General features: G+C 38.0%; 1 protein-coding gene and 1 pseudogene across 2 annotated transcripts; one reads left to right on the top strand and one right to left on the bottom strand.

Moving 5' to 3' along the window:
- Nucleotides 1-7,069, bottom strand: LOC143572464 (uncharacterized). Its single transcript, XM_077057623.1, has 8 exons — nt 6,914-7,069; nt 3,564-3,732; nt 3,126-3,223; nt 2,161-2,988; nt 1,826-1,954; nt 1,372-1,662; nt 644-700; nt 1-245 (listed from the first exon to the last, which is right to left on the bottom strand). Exons 1-8 carry the CDS (start codon nt 6,983-6,985, stop codon nt 90-92), a joined length of 1,800 nt encoding a protein of 599 aa, XP_076913738.1. The 5' UTR covers nt 6,986-7,069; the 3' UTR covers nt 1-89.
- Nucleotides 7,070-10,793: 3,724 nt separating this feature from the next.
- LOC143572453 (uncharacterized) lies at nt 10,794-26,177 on the top strand (annotated as a pseudogene). Its single transcript, XR_013142257.1, has 9 exons — nt 10,794-11,013; nt 12,604-12,690; nt 12,823-12,881; nt 12,978-13,073; nt 13,172-13,249; nt 13,351-13,410; nt 24,721-24,894; nt 24,965-25,060; nt 25,952-26,177. The product of XR_013142257.1 is annotated as an uncharacterized LOC143572453 (transcript).

The raw sequence follows: 26,177 nt of genomic DNA, 5'->3' as shown, positions 1-26,177 counted from the left end.
TTATCTAGAAATACTTTGGAAGAAAATTAGTACAAAACAATCAGATGACATTCTTATTCCTAATTTCGGGCCGACTTCAACAAACCAATTTACAAAAACCCAGACTTCATATCATTTACATTACTACTAAACTTTAGTGGTTTCAGATCCGGGCTCACTTGGGATTGCGCCTCTGCTAGCTCTCTTACTCTTAACAGAATCGGTGCTGGTATCGGAATTGATGAGTGCTTCTTGAAATTTTGAACCTGCTTCGGGAAAACAACCGTATATTAAGCACTCAAATTCATAACTAAAGCCTCACCATTTGACACAACTCGTAATTTATTTTCTAAAATGCAAAAAAAAAAATTAAATAATAAATAATAATAATAATAATAATAATAATAATAATAATAATAATAATAATAATAATAATAATAAAATAAAATTTGATTAACAAAGAACGAACATTTTTCGTTGAGAATTCTATTTTTAGGTGACTTTTAACCAATTAGACCTGCTTGATTTGTTACTTTCTTAGCTAAGTCATTTTTACCGCTTCAAGATAAACCACAGCTCACATTTAACACGTTCATAAGTAAATGGATCGAACTGCCACCTCTATCTCCAACACAAGAGTAGCAGTTAAAAGAAAATTGCTTACCCCTTTTTCAGCTGGTAACTGCGTAAAACTAGCTCTCAACAGATTCCTCCACTTGTCCTGCAAACATCACCAGTTGTCAAAATACAAGGGTTATTGGTAAAAATGTATCCAAAATTATATTGTTGGATAGATAATTGGTACTTTGGTATCAGTTACCATTAATTAAAAACAATGAAAGAATGTACATAGGTCATCCAAGCATTCAAAAGTTTCGCCAAGGCCACCCAAATATGATTTCATCAACTCAGATTTTTTTTTTTTGTTTTGTGTGTGTGTTGGGGGGGGGGGAATAAAATTCATAAATTTAAAGCTTTGTCATGTCTGAAGTTATAAAAATAACATTAAAAAAATGCCCCTAAATCGACTCAAAAGAAATCAATTCTAGATAGTCTTGAGATATTTTTTACATTTTGCAACTCAAAATGTGACTAAACTTTGACTTTAAGGTTATTTTGTTATTTTATTGTTTTTGCCAAGTTTTTAGCCAGAATCAGCATAAACGAAGAAAAACTGATACTTTAGTCGGCCTATAAAGTCATTTTAATATTTGGGTGGCCTTGGTGAAAACTTTTCAATGCTTATCATACCAAAATAATATAAGTCTTTGAATAAAGTGAGAAGTTTCAATGCATTAAAAAACTTTCAAACATAACCCAAATCGACCCATTAATGAGTAAACGGGTCAAAACTGCCACCTCTAGACAACACAGACGATGAGAATTGAATACCTTCAGATCAACTGACGTATGATGTGAGCATGTTGCAAAAGCAATCCTCTTTATTTCAGACCACTTGCCAGCACCATACCTAGAAACACCTTCAACTAACTTTGCAACTTCACTAAGAGTCCATGGTCGATGATGTTTCCTCCTCATCCCACCTTTTGCGGTCGGCACGGTTAATATGTTATCATCTGAATCAATGTCTGCATACGAATCTATGTCTACATCATCAGAATTATTGTTTAAGTCTGCTGAATGCTCTGAGTGCTGTTCTTTTTCTACTGGTTCCTCAATTAGCTATATAGATTGAAGACAACAGTGAGAAGGTGCTAACACTGGATGTAGATTCTATATTCACATAATCTTATAACATGAATGGTAACATGCAATTAGTTCACGAAGCACTCATACTTATCGGATTTACTGAACCATAACGATAGTAAAAAATGCAAGTGCTTACAGGATGTTGAAGCCATCCAGTAGCTGTTGTGGCGTTATGTTCTTGGTCCTCGACTTCGTGATCTGATTGAGGATCATGTCCACCATGGGCCTTCCCAACCAGACTTGCTGTCATTCCCATTCCGAAGGGCTGAAATTTCAAGTAAATTATACCATAAATAAGCATCATTATATACATTAAATAGTGATTCACGCTAATACTCTTTTATAGCACACTAGCATACACACACAAAAGCAAAAAATGTAGAAGGCATGATAAGGCACAAGGGGTGAGCAGAAAAACTAAGAATAAGATTTAAAATCCTGCACAATTTTGTAATTGATTTTTCAACATACCATAAGGGCCATAATATTTTCTCTCGGGCGTCCTCTTCTGATCCTAGAAACATATGGAATTTTAACCCCAGAACCTCCAAGTGAATCCTGACGAGTGACAAGAGGTTTCCTAATGGGCTGAATATTATGAACAGGCCTGATACGTGTGCGTGGTCCACTTCCAGAACTTTTAACTGAAGAAACCAGTCTTCCACTATACTCCCGGGTGTCAGATTCTGATGTTTCTTCAATATAACGCCTTGTCGGCTTCCTAACTCTTTTATTTCCCTGATTATCATCTTCAAAAGCAATATGATGCTTAGGAGTGACACTTGGCACAGTCTTTGTGCCGCCACTGAATTTACCTTCGGTTTGAACAGTTTGAATATGGTCAACTGGTCTATTATTATTATTATTATCATCATCGTCACTAACAGTTATTCCTTCAAGTTCATCGACAGAATCCTTGTTACGATTCTTATCTTCACTCTTACAGACTTCTACATTGTCTTTCTTTTTCACTTTGTTATTTTCAATTACAAAAGTGGTGGCGGAAACATCACAAGAATTAGACAACCCCATGGAAATCCTTCTCTTGAGCCATTGTTTGTCCTTCACAGAAGTTTCCCTGCCAAACGTAGCCTTAAAAGTTGCATGAAGTTCTCTAACTGAAAGATTGTCCAAACATATCTCCCCTTCCAGCTTAGAGAAATCAGGTTTCCAGCTAGCACATACAGTTGAAGTTGACGGTTCACTCTCAGCAGACCCTACTGGAGAATTTGCTTGCTTCCTAGCCCCAGATTGGTCAATCTGGCCATCGACAGGAGTTGACACTGATCGAGTAACTTCCTGCAATTCAATACATGAATGCAAAATAAATATCAAATTAAAGCATTCTTGAACGTGTACTACAATCTTGAAGTTATGTGAAGGTGAGTTATAGTCGGTAAATGAGTAACAAGCTTGCATGATGTTCAAAAAAGTACCTCAAATTTGGGATTCAATTTCCCTAGGTCAATTGTTGAGTCAACTACGGCATCTGATCTTTCACCTTGAGTAGAAGGGTCCTCGAATTTCAAGAGTTCTGTGATATTTATTTTCATTTAAATGAATACAAGCATAAAATACAATCCAAAAAGAAAACTGAAGCATGTATAGGTAAGAGATGTCTAAAAAAGCATTTTCAAACTTCATAAAAATGAGGGCCTGGAAGTCTGGAAAACAAGAGTATACAAACCACTAGATTGATACGGTATTAACAGAATGCTTAAGTAGATAAGCAGTTGTAATTAGTATGCATCACTTCTTATGAGTTCTTACATGTAGAAAATAAGGCGATAACATTTATAAGCACGAACCAGCAGAAAAAACAGAATTTGATGACATACAAGGGAAATAATATTGGAAAACCGAACTAAAGAGACCTTCACAGTCGATGGGCGGGAACTCCTGACCAAAAGTGTCATCATTTGAAGAGCAGATGGCAGGCTGACTGTTTTTCAGAACAAATTGAAGTGAGCTCTTATGATCAATTAAGTCCTCCGCTTTCATATCATCATCAGTTGCAGGTATGTATATCCCATCACCTACAACCTGCAAAGTACACAACACATCAAATTGATCACTGCTGATATTAACTGTGACAAAAAAGAGATACAACTGGCAACATCTTGGAGAAGAAACCAGCAAAGCCCATAAGTCTCAAAATAATATTCTGCATCTCCTTCATCAATGAGAGTGACTGGTAACAATGCTAATCTAAGTACAAGACCAGATCCCTTAATTTTCAAGTGTGCCTTACCTTGTTTCTTTGCCCAGTGCCCCAGTATAATCAAATTGATTAACATGCAATAAAATTGGCTCCCTTTGTTTTTTTTGTATGGTTCAGGTTAAATATCTTCTGTGTTTCCAGAAAACTGATAAACTTGATGTCTTTCGTAATGACAACTAGTCAAATCGAAAGTCAAAACAGCAATAAAGATTAGAGTTAATTACACCGATGATCCCTATGGGAAGGCCACATTGTACATTTGCTCCCCACCGTCCTAAAATAACACCTACGCTCCCTACTGGTGACTCAATTGTAACACGGGTGGTCCTTGACGCTAACAAACATTAAAAATCTGGTATATTTTTATAAATTAATAATATACCCATTATGGTTATGAAACGAAATTAATAAATAGGTTAAGTATTAAAAATATATTAAAGTTGGTGGGACACATGCATATGCACATAAACTTGCTAAAATAAATAAATCTCATGCTCCTTGTCTGTCGAACAACCATCGGTGGCTTCGTTTTCAAGCAAAATTCCGGTAACCTTCTTTGTACCTAAAAAAAAGTTAGAAGATTTTTTGGGTACAAAAAAGATAAGCCAGGACTTTGCCTAAAAACAAGGCCACTTGCTATGGTGCTAACAAGAAGAAGAGTAAGACTTTACATTTTAATTGTTTTATGTGCATAGGTGTGGGTCCCATCAACCTTCATATTCTCTTAATACATGACCGATTTACTACTTATCTATCTTTAATAGTGAGGCTATATCTTATAAAAAATTAACATCTGTGATCTGTGGTCCCGTATTATGATTGGGTGAACGGTTAGAAACATAGGTGTAATATTAGAAAGGTGGGGAGCAAATGTAAAATATAACGTGTAATTAACTCATGGATTACATGGACTCTTACATGGAAAACATTGGTGGGTGAGGTCAAATCAGAGTTATAAAAAAAATTACTCGGTCTAAACACTGAATATATAGAGGTCAAATCTATCAGTCTAATCCTTCAACATTTTTTCAATTTCCTGCTGTATAATATCATTCAGATCTGGCCAACAAGCTGGGTAACGAATGCCAACACCTTTTTAACTTTTTGTAACATTTTCAACATGCCCATCATCTGACAATAAAGATATTATCATATATCTATGATCTAGAGAGTTAATTGTCCTCAAATTCTAAAGAGAGAAAGTCAAAAGCCTGTATTTTAGCAATTTGCCTTCACTGCACGCTAAGTGAGCTAATGATCTAATATATCCCAAAGAACTAGCATCCATTTAATGATGTATAAATTTATGTATATGAGTGTGCCTTTAATACTATTATACAAGTAGATATAACCTCAAGTCCTCAACATCCCAGTTTTCCTTTATAGGATCAAACAGCCAAATTCACCATAAACATGAAGCTACAAAACAGATGCTTATTGAAATCTAATTCGATGTAAATGTAAAACTGACCCTAGCAGAAGCTCGTTTTATTTTAAAGACTCCCAGTTTTCACACTCAGGTTCTGCATATTATTTTGCTTTAAAATGTTAAGCACAAAACAGTAAAGAACTTATATATAATAAAACACATCTTGCAAAAGATACAACTTGACAGACTCGTTAATAGATGAATCATGAGTCATGCAAAAAAAAACACGCCAACGATGTTTCAAGGGCATTATTTTTTGCTTGAAATTCATTTATCCTAAGAAAATAACAGAAAACATATTATAAAGAAACTTCTGAACATAAAGAAAGCAACCCTGCATCTCCGACTCTAACTCATGAGACTGTATATAAATCTTTAATCTTTTCAGCTCAACAGCCAACACTGCCTGTGAAAGGTCATAACTATGAAATGATTAATACTTCCTAAAAGTGTATTATCTGACTTCTTAGACAGATCATCAGATTCATCACAAAACAGCTGCAAGTCAACTGTTCAATAAGCCTGTCTTCAAGTGTTCACTTATTATCAGCAAAAAGTAACATAATGAGTTTTCCTAATCACAATTCAATATTACATTTCATACATTCAAATATTCTTAACTAAACAATCAATTTTATATTACAGGTACGTAACCTAACAAATTGAAACAAGCATGTTTTTAACACTAAAGCACAAAAAGGATTATATGATTAATATTTCCTAAAAAGTTTATTATTTGACTTCCTAGATTGATCACAAAACTGTTGCTGCATGTCAATTGTTCAATAAGCCTATCTTCAAGTGTTCACTTAGTATCACCAAAAAATACCCTAAGGAGTTTCCTCATCACAGTTCAATATATCAACTAAATATTCAATTTTATATTGCAAATACATAACCCTAACAAATTGAAACACAAATTATCTGACTTCCTATACTGAACATTACAAAACAGTGCAGCAAGTCAATTGTTCAGCATGCCTATCTTCAAGTGTTAACTAACTAACAAATTGAAAGCATGCTTGTAATACTAATTACTAAATCACAAAGGAAAGAGACTAAATGATTTATATTTCCTAAAAGTTTATTATGTGACTTGCTAAACTGATCATTAGAAAACTATTGCTGCATGTTAACCTGCACTATGCCTATCTTCAAGTATTCACTAAGACCCCTCGTCGTGGGGCTTCGAAGAGATTGGCAAAATGACATGGCAAGGCTTTCAAGCCCCCAACACTGTGTCGTGCCGGTAATGGAGGGGCCGTAAGGGACTAAGGGAGGGAGCTTCAAGGCATTAACAAATGGTGGGGGCCAAATATAAAGAGGTGAGGCTTTAAGGGGCATTAAATCAAGCCCCTGCTACCTACGTGGCAGTGGCATTTTAACACGGTCTTTAAAGCCCCTCCACAACAACCAGTCTAACTACCGGCAAAAAGTAACACAAGGTTTTACCTAAATTCCTAATTACAATTCAATATAACATTTCAAACATTCAAATTCTCCTCAGCTAATTAACTAAACAATCAATTCCATCTTACATATACAAAACCCTAGCAATTTAAAACACGAATTACCCGCGCAAGCTTGTAAACAACAGGATCAGCAATCTCTATCTCACTTCCTTCAACTGCTACCACAGTTTCCATGTAACATTCCACCACATGCACTTCAATCACAATACCTTCAACAACACAAAACAAATCAAATTAAACCTTCTAAACACTTACACCTCAACATTTTACCATTATACCCCTGGGGGAAAATTAACCTACAAACTAAAAAGACGTGCTAGCTCTGCAAATCAAGTAGTGTAATAACGTAATTATATCATAGTGTAATTACACTATGTTGTATATATTATTACACTTACACCTCAGAATTTTACCATTATACCCTAGGGGAAAGTTAACCTGCTAACTAAAAAGACGCGCTAGCTCTGCGAATCAAGTAGTGTAATAACGTAATTATATCGTAGTGTAATTACGCTATGTTGTATATATTATTACACTTACACCTCAAAATTTTACCATTATACCCTAGGGGAAAGTTAACCTGCTAACTAAGAAGACGCGCTAGCTCTGCGAATCAAGTAGTGTAATTACGTAATTATATCGTAGTGTAATTACACTATGTTGTATATATTATTACACTTACACCTCAGAATTTTACCATTATACCCTAGGGGAAAGTTAACCTGCTAACTAAAAAGACGCGCTAGCTCTGCGAATCAAGTAGTGTAATAACGTAATTATATCACAGTGTAATTACACTATGTTATGTATATAATAATTACACTTACACCTTAACATTTTACCATTATACCCCTATGGGAAAGTTAACCTACAAACTAAAAACACATGCCAGTTCTGCGAATCAAGTAGTTTAATAATATAATTATATCGTAGTGTAATTACACTTATATAAAATTATAATCATGTTGTATATATAATTACGCTTACACCTCAACATTTTACCATTATACCCCTAGGGGAAAATTAACCTACAAACTAAAAAGGCATGCTAGCTCGGCGAATCAAGCAGTGTAATAACGTAATTATATCGTAGTGTAATTATACTTACACCTCAACATTTTACCATTATACCCCTAGGGGAAAGCTAACCTACAAACTAAAAAGGCATGCCAGCTCTGCGAATCAAGTAGTGTAATAACGTAACTATATCGTAGTATTATGTATATAAATAAATTACACTTACACCTTAACATTTTACCATTATACCCCTAGGGATAAGTTAACCTACAAACTAAAAACTCTGCGAACCAAGTGGTGTATATCGTAGTGTAATTGATTTGCACAGATAGCACGTTAATTTAATTTGTTATTTTCTTCCTCGATCCAGAAGGCTAATCAATTCAATCAATTATTAATAATTACATAACAGAATTGGTACCACATCAGTGTAAAAAAATTAATTAGGTAATTACCGGTTGATTTGTTGATGTAAGTGGCTCGCGAATTACTGGAGATGTGAATTAGGGTTTCTGACGAGAAGAAGATTTGACTTACTGGAATGAATGAATTGTAAGGACAATTGCACTTTTTTGGTACTGGGTGTTTATTATGTAGTGAAAAATGGTATGTTTTGGAATTGAAAGTCAAGTATAAATTGGGTTGGAGAGAGGCGGGGTTGGCGTCCGGATAGCTTTATAACTTATTGGGTCGAAAGTGAAATCACCAAAACATTGCTTTAAAAACCCAATATTGTTTCAATAGGGGGGTTTGGGTAGGAAGCCGAAAAAATTGGTCCGAAATTATAAGAAAACCGAAAAGTTGAACCGAAACAAAAACTGACGGTTTGGTTTTATGTTTTTGCAAAAACCGAACTAACGGTTCGGTTTTGGTTTTGCATGCAATAAAAACTGAAAAAACCAAAAAAATCGAATTTCTAAATTTTTGTGTTTTTTATATTTTATATTAAGTAATTTATAAGAATTTGATAAGTCTGTAACTCAAATATTTTTGATTGAATGTATAATAGTCTATTATTTACAACTAGTTTGATCCTACCATGCTACGGAAGTTTATTTAAGTTTTGTTTTAATCGTTTTGATATTTTATGATGATTTATTTTATGTTTTAATGTAGTTTGTTTTAATTTAATACATATATAGTAGTTTGTTATTATATGTTTTTTGCATTTGGGTATTTTCAATTGAGATGTGTATGTATTTTAGATTTTTAACGAACAAAAATACACAAACATTAACATGTTGATTTTTTTAAATGAACAAACATGAACACAAATATTTGTCTAATGAAAAAGGGGACGTTGATGTAGTTGACGATGGCGGGTAGTATCGGAAGTTAACCGGTGATGGAGATGATAGACCAGCAATGGAGAACATGTAAAGAAGATAAATTAAATTAGGGTTTGAGAACGAAAGTATTTATCAATAAATAAGATCTTATAACCCATTTGAGAGCTATTAGGGTTTGGTAAGACCCATAACCCATGGAAATTGTTTGATGATTAAGGGGTTATTTCACAAATAAATGAGATGCTATAACCCGTTTAAGGGTTATCCGGGTTTGGTGAGACCCATGACCCGTGGAAATTATTGTTTGATTATGAAAGAGTTTCACAAATAAATGAGATGTTATAACTCATTTAAAGACTATCTTGATTTTGTAAGACCCGTATCCGCGATTATGGGTTAAATGTACGAGAAGCCGCCATTTAGAAATCAAGCAATCTGGTGACTCTAGAGAATTGGGGGGGGGGGGGGGGACCTGAGAGCGACACGTAAGGTTTTGTGGTAGGCAATTATATATATAGATAGATTAACAAAACTATTTATACATAAATTCATTATTTTTTTTGCCAATTTTTTCGGCCTAAAAATTTCAAGCTTTAATGACGACCGAAAAAACCTAACTAAAGCGAAAACCGAAATACCAAAAAAACCGAAACCGAACGGTTTCAAAACTCCAAAAACCAAAGTTTTGGTTTTCGGTTTGGTTTTAGTCGAAAACTGCACCGACCTGCACCATGCACACCCTTAGTAAGCGGCGTGGTGTTAAGATGTATGCTAAAGTGTTATGTTAATGTCACGTGGTGAGTAAAGGTTTTTGTTATTTGATTTTGTGTAGTGGTTTTAACTGAAAGTTGGATTGAAGAAAAAAAATAAGATAAAAATGTGTGGTTGGTTGATTGGTGATGAATCTCGTCTCTCATGCTTGTTAAAGCTTTGGTGAACTTATCTTTGGGGTCCCTTGTTAGTGTCTGTTAGCGGTGTTTGAGATATTAAGATGTGATAAGGCATGATGATGACACTCTCATTTATGAATTTTTTAAATACATTTTGAGTCTAGTCTACTGGCGTCTTTGTTAAAGCTTTGCCACTGGCATCACTATCAGCGGAATTGAACTTAGGTAAGGTCGTAAATGTGGTGAGTCATGACCCAACTCGTGATTCATCCAACTCGTATCAAGGAGTACTCCACCCAGTTTTTGATTAATTAGATCAAACTCTAAAGTATATATTTTCAGTTTTATATATACACGCGCACGTTTATTATGCAATTTTCATTTTTATACATACACAAACACATTTTGACTGGAAATTTGCTAGAATTTCGCTGTAACCATTGATTTTGGCTGAAATCTCGCCGAAAACCGTTAATTTGGCTGGAATCTCGCCGGAAACCGCCGATTTGGCCATATCCTCATCATAATTAGCCTATTAAGTCCAACTAATCTTGATTTTGTTCTTATTTGACCATTAAACAATTACTTTAACAATTAACCTAAAATTAATTAATGAAATGAAGACTAACAATTAATAAGAGATTAATCAGCGCCTAGTCGAGAATTTTCACTTTAGTCTCCACCCCAGCCACGAGTTGGCGCAATATCCAAAAAAACGAATGGCTGAAACTTGAAAGAAGCCATAAGCCCCATAACGACTTTACTAACCAAATCATTAATCATCAATCATCAATGGCTGCTGTGCTACCTTCATCATCAATTTCTTCATACTTGCATTCTTCATGCCACTACAAATATAATAATAATAATAATAATCTTCTTACAAGTTCAAATTCATGTACCTACCGTTCTTCCATCAGCAATGCCAGAAACCGTTCTGTCATTTGCTTCGCATCCAAGAAAGGCAAACCCGGTTTCTTCGACGTCATTCTCGACTATATCGAAGGTATTCGTCGTGCATTTTGTGCACGGTCGAATTAACAATTAGATGGATAATTAGAGCACACATTTGATTTCATTATGTATACTATTGCTAGTGGTGCAAATGGAGATTTAAAAGCTCGAATTAAGCCGAGCTTAAAAATAAGCTTGTGTAATAAACAAGCCCCGGCCCATGCCATTATTTATATCTTTTATATTAATATTTTACTATGCAGTCATATATCGGTTCTCAGTCCATTGGTATCTCACCGTGATAACTGATATCTCTAATATCGGTCCTTGACCAATATCCGATATTTTTCCCCATTAACTGGTTAGATATTTTGAATATATAATTTTATAATAACCATGATTATATATATTGGAAGTTAATCCTGAAACGGGTTATCGAGAAAGTTGAAGGGGTTAAGTGAAAGTGTTTTAGTATGTTTATTTTAGTATGGTAAGAATACTATGGGTTATTTAGTTTCATAGAATAAGTTTTCTTGTTTCACAAATTGTTAGTTTCAGTATAAATAGATGGTCAGGGGTATTGTAATTTGTATGTTTGGTTTTATAATAATAAAAAGAGTCGAACAAGTTGGTTCAATCTCGAGTTTTTGTGTTCGATCAAGGGTCTGATTTCCAACAATATATATAATTATGAAACAAATAAGTAGTTAATATATATTATGTTGTATATAAGATATATAATTAAGATATACAAAAAATGTAAGTGTAAATTTTAAGTAAAATAATTAATAAATAATAAACAAGATGAGCCCGAACGGAGCTTGAGCTTTAAAAACTACTCACGAGCTGAGCTCAAGCCTAGACGAGTTCGGGCTCGACTCTTTTACTCCCATAACTGTAGCACTTTGGCTACTTGCCTTTAGGTTAGATACTTAGATATGATCCTTTTGAGGGACGTTCAACAGTGTTGCAGGTGAGAGTTCGAATTTAAGATGCATGATCTTATACATGATTATGATGATTACATGACTTTTAAAGATGCTAAAGTTTCAGAGTTCTCTTACTAGCTTTCAGGATTGAATAGTCTGTAAATAGATCACATTAAATGGTTCCATGGTGGACCAATACTTCAGTTAATAGTGTTACTCTATGTGTTTCCAATGGTGTAAGTAGGAATTAGATCAAGCACGGTGCATGTATCTTAGCACTTAGCTTATAAAGTTATAAGTCATCTAGTCTAACCAAACGCAAGGCCGGCTCCGAAAAGACGAAATTTTTTTTGGGTCAAAGACGAACTTTTTTTTGGGCCATAAGTAAAAGAAACATTTGTTGGGTTTAAACAATTTACTTATAAATGGGCTTATTTGATTATGATTTAAGTTGTGTAAAAAACTTTTATATAAAAATAAAAGTTAGATGTCATACCCCTCTACCATTAGACCAAGCTAGTGGTTATGTAATTGTGTTGAAACATTGATTATCCACATGTTTTTGATAAAAATACATATAACTTTTTTTTTGAAAAAAAATAAATTTCGGGCCTAGCGGGGTGTCGGGCCTGTGGCCGTCGACTACCCTGCCATGCCTCAAAGACGGCCCTGACCAAACGTACCTATATTTGACTCGGTCTTTGATAGTGTAGGGGGGCCAAAGTTAAGGAAATGGTATGGAGCACCTGATCCTTATGCCGAAGATAAATTCATTTCGAAGGAAACAGATTAATCTTCAGGTAATCTACTTGAACAACTGAATTAGTTATTATTATTATTATTATTATTATTATTATTATTATTATTATTATTATTATTATTATGTTCGTTCATTTGTTAGCTAAACCATTTTCATCACCGTGACAACACAGAAGAAGATGAGGTTAGGGATGCAGTTTTGGTAACCGATGGTGATAATGAGATCGGTCAGGTTTGTGATGTCTTAGTTTTGTTCTTTACATGTTTTAATGTTGAAAATTTGGATCTGTAGTTTCCTGTTTAAGTTCCATACTATCGACTTTTGCAGACTATCATATTATCTTTAATAATCAAACGAATTAGAGTTAAAGCACTGGTGAAGGACAAGCGTGCTGCAATGGAATCATTCGGTACTTATGTTGAGGTTAGTAGATTTACTTTCTCAAAATGCCATTAATATTGTTTACTTTGATTAAACAGTTACTCACCTTGCATAATATTAAATTCTGGTTATGTTTGAAGTCAATAACCGGAGATCTGAAGGATTCTTCTTTCGTAAAGAAATCCCTGAGAGGTGTTCGCGCAGTCATTTGTCCCAATGTATGATTTTCAAGGATTCAACTCCTTTTTCTTTTAACTTCATGTTATATGAGCGTTTATGCAAGCTGAATCATTTGGTACATATGTTTCTTTGCAGGAAGGTTTTTTTGTCTAAAGTTGAGAGCTTGAAGGGGGTACAACATGTGGTTATATTATCTCAGGTACTCTTTATCTTCGTGCCAGAGACGCCAATTTTAGCCCATTTACTTTTGTAGTTAAGGGTGCGAATGAGCTCTGAGCTAGGCTTGCTTATTTTACTAGAGCTCTGAGCTCGGATCGTATAGAGCTCTATATCTAAAGCTCGAGCTCGGCTCGTTTAATATTTATTAATTAGTTTATATACACATATACAATTTTTCATATATATTTAATATTATATAACATATATTATTTAGTTATATGTTTTTATCATAATCTTAAACATAAGAATAATTAAATATAAATGTAGATTTTAGAGAAATTATATAAATATTAGGCACAGCTCGAGCTCGGGCTCAGGGGCGAATCTTCATTGAGGCCTGGGGTGGCCCCGGTGTCACACCCCGGTCGTAATTGGCGGAAAAACCGAGGCGTGGCGACGGGGTCGTGATTGATTGAGCACAATAGATTTAAAAGTCTAAATGCATAAACTTAAAACATGTCAACATTTCAACAATTCAACAGGTAGCAAATTCGTTCCATTACAACAGATAATGCTAACATCAATCCTAAATGTCTTCCATCTAAGGCCTCTATCAGCTATTTGCTACTTCCTGCTTCATTTCCTGAAAACATGTAACAAAACGTCAACTACATAAAGTAGATGAGTGAATTCATAGGTTTAAGGAAAAAGGGATTATACACAAGCATACTAGACTAAGTTGTAGGGGTTTATATATAGGGTGTACCATCGGCTAACCCACCACTCCTACAACTTATCCTACCATGCTTGGGTATAAAGCCCGGTTTTAAAAAGGTTTGTAAGACAAGACAAGCGTACCAGACTAGGTTGTAGGGGTTTATATATAGGGTGTACCATCGGCTAACCCTCCACTCCTACAACCTACTCTGCTAAGCTTGTTTATATTTGTAAATCCAAGGTATAAAGATAGGTCAACTAATAATGTAGTGATAAGCCCTACACAAGCATACTAGACTAAGTTGTAGGGGTTTATGTATAGGGTGTACCATCGGCTAACCCACCACTCCTACAACATATCCTACTATGCTTGGGTATGCTTATCAACTCAACCAAGACTGCAAGAGTTATGTATAATGATCCCAAGTATTATTCCCATGCATACAGGTGTAATGATATCAAGGATATATGTATAAAGATACCAAAGAATCATATGTCACCATGTCTTGATGATAATGATGATAATGCATAATGATCACACGAGACCTGACATCAACCCACACAAGACCACACGATGCTACTTGATTTCCATGATGGTAACCCAAATCGATCACTATGGATACCATGAGAGAATTCTAAAGCGTCCACTTTAGTATCTCTTGGATTCCTAATCGATCACTTAGGAAATCCTTCGGATTCTTAATCGAACACTTAAGAACCCCATAGGTCACGTGTATTCTAAATCGAACACTTTAGAATCCCACATCTAGTGACGGCCTGTCTACCAATCGACCACTTGGAGACCAAACATATGCACTAGTGTGACCTATACTGCCTATGTTCACACGACCACTAGACTGTCCAATGAATGATGTGTTTTCATGATAATGTATAACGGGCACATGACTTTGATTTCCAAACGTCCATTGTTCCCTAAGCGATCAATGATTCCCATGTTTACTCCTGAATAACTGATTAGACATACACAACTTCCGAGAAAGTTAAGGTATGAGTAACCTGCCATGATTACTTGTTTCCCCAATGTTCATTGTTTGCAAAAGATTTTCCAAGAATGTCTATGATAAAGAATGTTTGAATAAATGAGTTTTGTCAAAACGTGTACAGTTACCATGTTTCCACCCCAATGATTTGAAAAGCTTAAAAGAAAAAGGGGGCTATGAACTCACCTTGTTGGCTAAGTATGGTTGCTAGGGTGGTCGAGTGCTGCCAAACGTCGATCCTCTAAGTCTAGACAAGGACATAATAGGTTAACAACACGCTTTAAGTCTAAGAGTATAAGCCTACGCGACCTCGAGCAAAAACCAAGATTTAAAGTTGAAAACAAGCTGATTCTGGCACATTCGGTCGAATAAGGGCAGGTTCGATCGAATCAGCTACTTGTTCGGTCGAATATGGTACTGGTTCGGTCAAAGGGGCTGGGAAGAACACGTTCAGTCGATTGAGGACTCGTTCGGTCGAGTAGGATGTACATTCGGTCGAATACAATCGTATTCGGTCGAATACAATCGTATTCGGTCGAATGTGTATTCTGATTCGGTTAGTCTGTTCGTTTGCCCACTGGTTCGACCGAATGGTCTCTTGTTCGACCGAATAGGAGATGGTTCGACCGAATAGGGGTCTATTCGACTCCTTCAAGCCGGATGACGGAGAAACCTACGGGATTTTGACGATTTTCATGATTTTTTTCGCCCAAAATCAATGTTTTATACATGGAAATGCTCGGAATCCATAGGGCTATTGATTCCTAACGTTTATAACAACAAAAGTATGCTTTTTGACACCAAAAATGACGATTTTTGACCAAGAACACACTTGAAACATAAGTTGGGGTTTTTGCTCGATTCGGGGCCGGATTTGATGATAAAAACGTATGATTTTCAAGAAGATCTTACCAAAAACAACAATAAACAGATTGGTGAACTCGAATTTTGGATTGAACAACTTTCTCTCACTACTCTCTCTCTAGAATTGCGGTGTTTGGGTGTGGGTGTGGAAGAGATGAAAGAAAATGGTGGAGTTTGTTCTTGCACTACGCTTATATACTCGGTTCTATCGGGTTCGGGTTTCGGTTACCTACGGGTCAAGGCTAGCTGAGTTCATAAGTTTTAACGAGCTAGAACTTTTCAGTAAAAATTTATTAAAATCATTTTTCAAGTAATCGCTTGAAATCTTTTTAAATAAAAACCTTTTATTTTTCGAAAACACAAAATTAATATTTTTCAAACATAAAAGTTCTTTTTATGAAATAAACATTTTTAGCTGAAATAAACAGATTTTCCAATGATATGGATTCCGAACTTATCGTCCAGAACCTAAAGTGTATAGTTTCCGATGATTTCTTGATTTTAGTTTACCAGTCAAATTCCAGGGCGTTACATCCTCCCCAACTTAGAGGAATTTCGTCCCGAAATTTAGATTTTTAGTATACTTGATGCAACGATGATTAAGATTACATGATCCCATGATGACCACTATGCGCCACTACTTCTAATATTCGACTCAGATACCACCCAAATCAAGCTGAAGGGGCTTATATATAGGGTGTACCGGCGGCTAACCCACCACTCCTTCAACCTTACTTGAGTGTCTCCTTCGACTCCTATTAGGTTAATGACACACAGGACGACACACTATTTTCCACTACAAGGCATCACCCTCAAGCTTTACATCAGACATATTCATTTCGGATTGAAGGGGTTTATATATAGGGTGTACCAGCAGCTAACCCACCACTCCTTCAATCTTCTGTGAATAATTCCCTCAATAATTCTTGAATTTAATGTCTCACAGCTGCCACGCTAACTATAAGTCCCTAATTCCAAGTTTCGCTTCAGACATATTCAACTCGTGCTGAAGGGGTTTATATATAGGGTGTACCGGCGGCTAACCCACCACTCCTTCAACCTTTGTCGAATAATTCCCTACACGAACCTTGAGTTCACGACTCCTAGTTGCACAATAGCATATTGCTTATACACGTATACACCTGTGACCTTGATGCAATTATATTCCGGACTATAATTACGAGCTCACCTTGTATCAATGTATAAACTCTATTGCGTGCGGCTAGAAAATTTGACACGACACCACACACATACACACAACCATGCTCCATGAATGCTAGAATGATGACAAATTTTGGCTTAAATGATGTATAAATTCCCCAAGGTTTATATGATTGAGTAGATATGACTTGTGCTTTCCAGCATGAGCCCTGAGTAGCCAAAATTTGTGGATGCAAATAAAAGAATACTTATAAGCATAACAAGGCAACATGATATTCATTGAATAACACAGTGATTTGATACATGCTGCAGATTTATATTGACTTCTAGACAATTAGATTACAAGAATATAGACTAAGAGAACAGATGAGGGTATTTCTCTTTCATCTGATCTTCGCGTTCCCATGTAAACTCGGGTCCGCGTTTGTTATTCCATCGAACTTTCACAAGCGGTATGCGGCTACGCTTGGTCTTCTTGACCTCGCGATCCATGATCTCGACGGGTTCTTCAACGAAAAGCAGATTGTCGCTAATTCGAACCTCGTCGACGGGAATGTGAAGGGCCTCGTCAACAAGACACTTCTAGGGTTTGTATGGTCTTCTCGCTCTGCCCATCAGTTTCTGGATGATAGGAAGAGCTAAGCTTCACACTTGTCCCAAAGGCCTTTTGCAAAGATTTCCAGAACCTGGAAGAAAAACTGCTGTCACGATCAGACGTGATGCCCTTAGGCACACCGTGACGGGAAACGATCTCACGAATGTATACCCGCGCCAACTTTTCCGTAGTGTAGTCTTCACGAACCGGGATAAAGTGGGCGGATTTTGTTAGAATGTCCACAATAACCCAAATTGAGTCATGACCGCTAGGCGTCCGTGGTAGCTTGGTGATGAAATCCATAGCTAACTCTTCCCACTTCCACTGAGGAATAATAGGTTGTTGAAGTAGCCCAGACGGCCTTTGATGCTCTGTCTTGACTCGCGAACAAGTCAAACATCTCATCACGTACGAAGCGATATCTTTCTTCATCCCGGGCCACCAATAATGGGGTTTAAGATCTTGATACATCTTGTTGCTGCCTGGATGAATCGAGTATCTGGACTTGTGGGCTTCATTTAGAATAAGCGTCCGAAGAGGCTCAAAGTTCGGGATCCACGCTCGGTCAAGAAAATAGAGGATGCCGTCTGACTTGGTTTCGAATTTCTGCTCGGCTCCACATGACAAAACGCCCTTGAGATCACCATTCACAAGCGCTTGATTCTGAGCTTCACGAATTAAGGAAGGAAGGTTGGATTGAATCCGAATAGAGTACAGCTGGTTCCTTTCTTTACGACTCAATGCGTCAGCCACCACATTAGCCTTTCCCGGGTGGTAGCGAATTTCACAATCGTAATCGCTGAGAAGTTCGACCCAGCGTCGCTGCCTCATGTTCAACTCTTTATGATTGAGGATGTGTTGTAAGCTCTTGTGATCGGTAAAAATGACACACTTTGTACCGTACAGGTAATGTCTCCAGATTTTTAGGGCAAACACCACTGCACCCAGCTCCAGGTCATGTGTGGCGTAGTTCTTCTCGTGCACCTTGAGTTGTCGAGAAGCGTAAGCGATGACCTTCCCTCGTTGCATTAAAACGCAACCGAGGCCCTGATTCGAAGCATCGCAATAAACGGTAAAGTCATCGTCACCTTCCGGAAGTGATAGAATCGGTGCATGGCAAAGCTTATTCTTCAGAGTTTGGAAAGCTTCCTCTTGATCTTGTCCCCACACGAAAGGTTCCCCTTTCTGGGTTAAAGTGGTTAAAGGCAAGGCAATCCTGGAGAAGTTTGAGATAAATCGGCGGTAGTAACCGGCCAGACCAAGAAATGAACGGATTTCGGTAGGTGTTTTAGGCGCTACCCAATTTCTGATGGCTTCTATCTTGGAAGGGTCGACGTGAATGCCGTCGACATTGATGACATGTCCCAAGAATTGAACTTCCCTTAGCCAAAATTCACACTTGGAGAACTTGGCATATAGTTGCTCTTTCCTGAGAAGCTCCAAAATAAGCCTGAGATGAAGCTCATGATCGGTCCTCGAACGAGAATAAATGAGAATATCGTCTATGAAAACAATGACAAACTGATCAAGATATGGACGGCAGACGCGATTCATCAGATCCATGAAGATGGCGGGAGCATTGGTCATTCCAAAAGGCATAACCATGAACTCGTAATGACCATAACGAGTTCGGAACGCAGTTTTCGGGATATCCTCTTCCAGAACACGCAACTGATGGTAACCAGAACGCAGATCGATCTTAGAGAAAAACGTAACACCCTGGAGCTGATCAAAGAGATCATCAATTCTCGGTAACGGGTACCGATTTTTTATGGTGAGTTTATTAAGCTCCCGGTAGTCAATGCACATACGGAAAGTCCCGTCCTTCTTTTTGACGAAGAGTACTGGGGCTCCCCATGGAGACGAGCTAGGGCGAATGAATCCCTTGCTAAGAAGTTCTTGAAGCTGATTTGATAATTCTTGAAGTTCCGACGGAGCTAGACGATACGGTGCCTTAGCAATAGGGAGAGCACCAGGAATAAGATCGATACGAAATTCCACCTGCCTGCTAGGAGGAAGTCCAGGCAGATCTTCGGGAAAAACATCAGAAAATTCACGCGCAACTGGAATGTCCTGCAGTCTCTTGTCTTCGGATTCCTTGAGAGTAACATGAGCTAGAAATGCGGGATACTTCTTTCGAAGGTACCGACTGGCCTTTAAGCAAGAGACGATCCTTAGGCATCCACCCGATTTTTCGCCTTGAATAGTTAGAATTTCGCCAGAAGGTAAAGGGATACGAATAAGTTTCTCGGCGCAGATTACTTCCGCGTGATTGCTGGACAGCCAGTCCATTCCCACAACTAGATCGAAGCTTCCAAGACGAAAAGGTATAAGGTCAATACTGAACGATGTGGTGACAAGAGTAAGGGTGCAATTTCGGATGACAGACTTCACTTGTTTGGACTCTCCACTAGCAAGTTCAACAGAAAAGGCAGGGTCCAACTCGGAAATTTTTAATTTCAGCAAAGGAACCAATTCGCAAGAAACAAAGCTCCTATCAGCTCCTGTATCAAATAGGACAGACACCCAGTTGTTGTTAAGAATAAACGTACCAGTAATAACATCGGGGTTTTGGCGTGCTTCGGCAGCTCCAATGGTAAAAGCCCTCCCGCGAGCCGGAGGGATGTTGGTGACGCGGGGGCATCGATTTCTGTAATGGTCCATAGCGCCACACTCGAAGCAGCCTCGAGCAGGGTTAGGCTGAGGGTTAGCATTCCCCATAGCCAGTTGGTTGCCAGGACTCCTGCATCGCTCCACCAGGTGCCCGAATCGTCCACAATTCGTGCACTTGCGGCACGACTCTCTAGTTGGGTGATGATAAGAACATAAGTTGCACTTGGGATGTAGCCCAGTATATTCCTTTCTTGGTCTTCCCTGAGCTGTTGTGGCTGGAGCGGGGGCTATGGAGTTGATAGGCGTAGCATCAGTGATTGCAGCTAAGTTGGTCGCTTTCCGCTTCCTATTGCTCCCCTTTTTCGCTTTCCCCTCGGAGGATTTGCCCTTATCCTGTTGCAGAACACCAGACTTGAGCTGTTCCCTGGTCAGACGGGCAGTGAGATCGATCGCTGCCTTAAGTGTAGTGGGGTCAACTCCAACCGCAATGCCCCTCATGGAGTCCGGAAGACCGCTGATGTATTGCTCGACAGCGCGAGAAGCTGGGGTAACCATATGGGGCACCAATAAGGAGAGTTCATGAAATCTCTCCGTGTACTTCATGTGATCCGCGCCCTTCATCATGTGCGCCCTAAACTCAGCCTCTAGTTTCTGGATCTCGGTTCTCGGAACGAACTCCTGCGTGACTAGCTCAACAAACTCAGCCCAGGGCAGGGCTAGGGCCGCGTCTCGTCCCCTGGTTCTTATCTCGTTATTCCACCACGTGAGAGCCCGTTTGTGGAACATACTCGCCGCGAATTTGACCCTGAGTTCATCCGGGCAGGAGCACATGTTGAATGAAGCTTCGACTTTCTCGAACCACTGGAGAAGACCAGCGGCTCCCTCGGTTCCACTAAAACTTGTAGGCCTAGTGTTGGTAAAAGCCTTATAGAGCTTATCGGCCTGAAGAGTGGGATTCGATTCTGGGGCTTGTGGTGCACCCGAGGTTCCTTCTTGCCTCATGTTGTTTACCAGACCCGGGAGAACTGCTGCAATTTGCTGCGCTATGAGGGCAGCGAGGTCAGCGGGGTCAGCATTGACGGATGAGCGACGAGGAGGCATTCTATAAAAGAATAAGAATGCGCATTAGTTAAATTGAGAATAAAGAATAACTGGATAAGGAATTGCCAAAGAGTACATCGCTACTAGATTCACAGTTAATGATGCAACACATAAGCACATAGCAAGCATATAAGTGTGGGCATGTGATAGTGATGCATGAATTATCTAGAGTCAAGGGTCCTAGGTTATAGTCTAGGTCGGTTTCCTAATTCCCTATAACCATTGGCTCTGATACCAATCTGTCACACCCCGGTCGTAATTGGCGGAAAAACCGAGGCGTGGCGACGGGGTCGTGATTGATTGAGCACAATAGATTTAAAAGTCTAAATGCATAAACTTAAAACATGTCAACATTTCAACAATTCAACAGGTAGCAAATTCGTTCCATTACAACAGATAATGCTAACATCAATCCTAAATGTCTTCCATCTAAGGCCTCTATCAGCTATTTGCTACTTCCTGCTTCATTTCCTGAAAACATGTAACAAAACGTCAACTACATAAAGTAGATGAGTGAATTCATAGGTTTAAGGAAAAAGGGATTATACACAAGCATACTAGACTAAGTTGTAGGGGTTTATATATAGGGTGTACCATCGGCTAACCCACCACTCCTACAACTTATCCTACCATGCTTGGGTATAAAGCCCGGTTTTAAAAAGGTTTGTAAGACAAGACAAGCGTACCAGACTAGGTTGTAGGGGTTTATATATAGGGTGTACCATCGGCTAACCCTCCACTCCTACAACCTACTCTGCTAAGCTTGTTTATATTTGTAAATCCAAGGTATAAAGATAGGTCAACTAATAATGTAGTGATAAGCCCTACACAAGCATACTAGACTAAGTTGTAGGGGTTTATGTATAGGGTGTACCATCGGCTAACCCACCACTCCTACAACATATCCTACTATGCTTGGGTATGCTTATCAACTCAACCAAGACTGCAAGAGTTATGTATAATGATCCCAAGTATTATTCCCATGCATACAGGTGTAATGATATCAAGGATATATGTATAAAGATACCAAAGAATCATATGTCACCATGTCTTGATGATAATGATGATAATGCATAATGATCACACGAGACCTGACATCAACCCACACAAGACCACACGATGCTACTTGATTTCCATGATGGTAACCCAAATCGATCACTATGGATACCATGAGAGAATTCTAAAGCGTCCACTTTAGTATCTCTTGGATTCCTAATCGATCACTTAGGAAATCCTTCGGATTCTTAATCGAACACTTAAGAACCCCATAGGTCACGTGTATTCTAAATCGAACACTTTAGAATCCCACATCTAGTGACGGCCTGTCTACCAATCGACCACTTGGAGACCAAACATATGCACTAGTGTGACCTATACTGCCTATGTTCACACGACCACTAGACTGTCCAATGAATGATGTGTTTTCATGATAATGTATAACGGGCACATGACTTTGATTTCCAAACGTCCATTGTTCCCTAAGCGATCAATGATTCCCATGTTTACTCCTGAATAACTGATTAGACATACACAACTTCCGAGAAAGTTAAGGTATGAGTAACCTGCCATGATTACTTGTTTCCCCAATGTTCATTGTTTGCAAAAGATTTGCCAAGAATGTCTATGATAAAGAATGTTTGAATAAATGAGTTTTGTCAAAACGTGTACAGTTACCATGTTTCCACCCCAATGATTTGAAAAGCTTAAAAGAAAAAGGGGGCTATGAACTCACCTTGTTGGCTAAGTATGGTTGCTAGGGTGGTCGAGTGCTGCCAAACGTCGATCCTCTAAGTCTAGACAAGGACATAATAGGTTAACAACACGCTTTAAGTCTAAGAGTATAAGCCTACGCGACCTCGAGCAAAAACCAAGATTTAAAGTTGAAAACAAGCTGATTCTGGCACATTCGGTCGAATAAGGGCAGGTTCGATCGAATCAGCTACTTGTTCGGTCGAATATGGTACTGGTTCGGTCAAAGGGGCTGGGAAGAACACGTTCAGTCGATTGAGGACTCGTTCGGTCGAGTAGGATGTACATTCGGTCGAATACAATCGTATTCGGTTGAATGTGTATTCTGATTCGGTTAGTCTGTTCGTTTGCCCACTGGTTCGACCGAATGGTCTCTTGTTCGACCGAATAGGAGATGGTTCGACCGAATAGGGGTCTATTCGACTCCTTCAAGCCGGATGACGGAGAAACCTACGGGATTTTGACGATTTTCATGATTTTTTTCGCCCAAAATCAATGTTTTATACATGGAAATGCTCGGAATCCATAGGGCTATTGATTCCTAACGTTTATAACAACAAAAGTATGCTTTTTGACACCAAAAATGACGATTTTTGACCAAGAACACACTTGAAACATAAGTTGGGGTTTTTGCTCGATTCGGGGCCGGATTTGATGATAAAAACGTATGATTTTCAAGAAGATCTTACCAAAAACAACAATAAACAGATTGGTGAACTCGAATTTTGGATTGAACAACTTTCTCTCACTACTCTCTCTCTAGAATTGCGGTGTTTGGGTGTGGGTGTGGAAGAGATGAAAGAAAATGGTGGAGTTTGTTCTTGCACTACGCTTATATACTCGGTTCTATCGGGTTCGGGTTTCGGTTACCTACGGGTCAAGGCTAGCTGAGTTCATAAGTTTTAACGAGCTAGAACTTTTCAGTAAAAATTTATAAAAATCATTTTTCAAGTAATCGCTTGAAATCTTTTTAAATAAAAACCTTTTATTTTTCGAAAACACAAAATTAATATTTTTCAAACATAAAAGTTCTTTTTATGAAATAAACATTTTTAGCTGAAATAAACAGATTTTCCAATGATATGGATTCCGAACTTATCGTCCAGAACCTAAAGTGTATAGTTTCCGATGATTTCTTGATTTTAGTTTACCAGTCAAATTCCAGGGCGTTACACCCGGCCCCTCTTGTTTTTTTGCGCAGTAGTGTAAATTTACCCGTTTTCGGCCGAAAATTTTTATACGTAGTGTAAGTTTAGCCTTTTTTGGCCGAAAATTTGAGTCCGGCCCCCCCCTCGTTTAAAATTTTGTATACATTTTGAGCTCGGCCCCCCCGGTGCCTCAGTCCAAGCTTCGCCACAGCTCGGGCTCATTTAATAAACAAGCTTAATTTTAGGCTCGAGGTCAGGTCGTTTAAGCTTGGCTTGATTCGAGCCTTTAGCGAGTTGATCTGGAGTGAAGAGCGGCTTGGCTTGTTTACATTCCTAACTGTAGTTTGCATGGGCCGATAGATGTACTGTATGTTATATATGGTAATTTAACAATGCTGCAGTTGTCTGTTTATAGAGCAAGCAGTGGTGTTCAAGCAATCATGAATAGTAATGCGAAGAATCTTGCCGAGCAAGATGAATCCGTGGTAGCCGCCTCGGGAATTCCATACACTATAGTCAGAACCGGCGTGCTAACTAATGATCGCGGGGGCAAGCCAGGTTTCAGTTTTGAGAAGGTATATGTTTGCACTATTTTCAGTCTCGAAAGGGTAAATTTGGAAATTGGTTTAATGTTACAAATAACAGGGTTGTACAACAAATGGGAGTCTTAGCAAGGAAGATGCTGCATTCATATGCATTGAAGCTCTTGATGTACTGCCAGAAAAACAATTGGTATTTGAGGTTAGTTAATAATAGATTCTTCCTAAATGATAAGTCTATGCTAGGATTTTATATATTACTCCCTCCGTCCCATTATAAGTGTCCACATTTCCTTTTTTATTTGTCCTATTACAAGTGTCCACTTTTAAAATTTATTAGCCAATTTCCAAGTTTACTCTTAAACACACACAACTAACATTAATAAACAATATTGATGGACCCACTTTTCAAGGGCATTATTGTCATTTGGTAAGAAAAAAAAGTAATCATTCAATCCACCTTAAACTTTGTGTTTTTCAAACATGGACACTTATAATGGGACGGAGAGAGTATCTTTTTATGGGGAACTATGAGAATATGTTATCGGAAAACTCACTGGACCCCACCTATACACCGCTAACCGGTGGGACCAGGTAAATCATAGCTTGCGCTGTGCATGTGGCTAGGGCTGCAAACGAACAGAACAAACGCGAACAAGGCTTGTTCATGTTCGTTTGTTAAGGAAATAATGTATGCACGAACGGTTCACGAACACTTACTGAACGAGATTTCATGTTCGTGTTCGTTCATTAAGGAAATGAATGTGTTCACAAACGGTTCACGTACACAAACGAATACAGATAAAATTGGCGGAGTGTAGAGATTGACGTCGATGTATTCATCAATGTAAATAATTAGGAAGAAAATGAGAACAGTGCAAAAATAATGTGAAAATATGGTTTCGTATTTTATGTTAAAGGGTAATAAATAAGTATAAAATGTTTAGATAAAATAAATAATGTAAAAAAAAAACTTTCACGATTAACATATACAAACGAGCGTTCACGAACACAATCTCACGGACGGGGGGCTTTGTTCTTGTTCGTTTGTTTAACTAATCGAACGAAATTTCTTGTTCATGTTTAACTAAAGGTTGTTAATGGGGAAGAAAATGTTCTGAACTGGAAAGACCAGTTTGGAAAGTTGATGGAACAAGCATAGCAACGACTTCTGGGACCTCGATCTCCGTCTGTAAGTTAAGGCTTCTCTTGTATGTATAATTGTATATTCATCTTTTGTATCAATAAGATCTGTTGGCCTAGTTCTTGGATGAGGAAAAACACGACAAACTCGCGTTGTATTGTTTATTTAATAGTAC

This window comes from Bidens hawaiensis, unplaced genomic scaffold, assembly GCF_021521415.1.
Source record: "Bidens hawaiensis isolate Kalapana, Puna unplaced genomic scaffold, B.hawaiensis_p1.1 tig00025860_1, whole genome shotgun sequence".
NCBI classification, from domain to species: Eukaryota; Viridiplantae; Streptophyta; class Magnoliopsida; order Asterales; family Asteraceae; genus Bidens; species Bidens hawaiensis.
The sequence above is the reverse complement of the archived record's forward strand: the minus strand, read 5'-3'. Positions and strand labels throughout refer to the sequence as shown.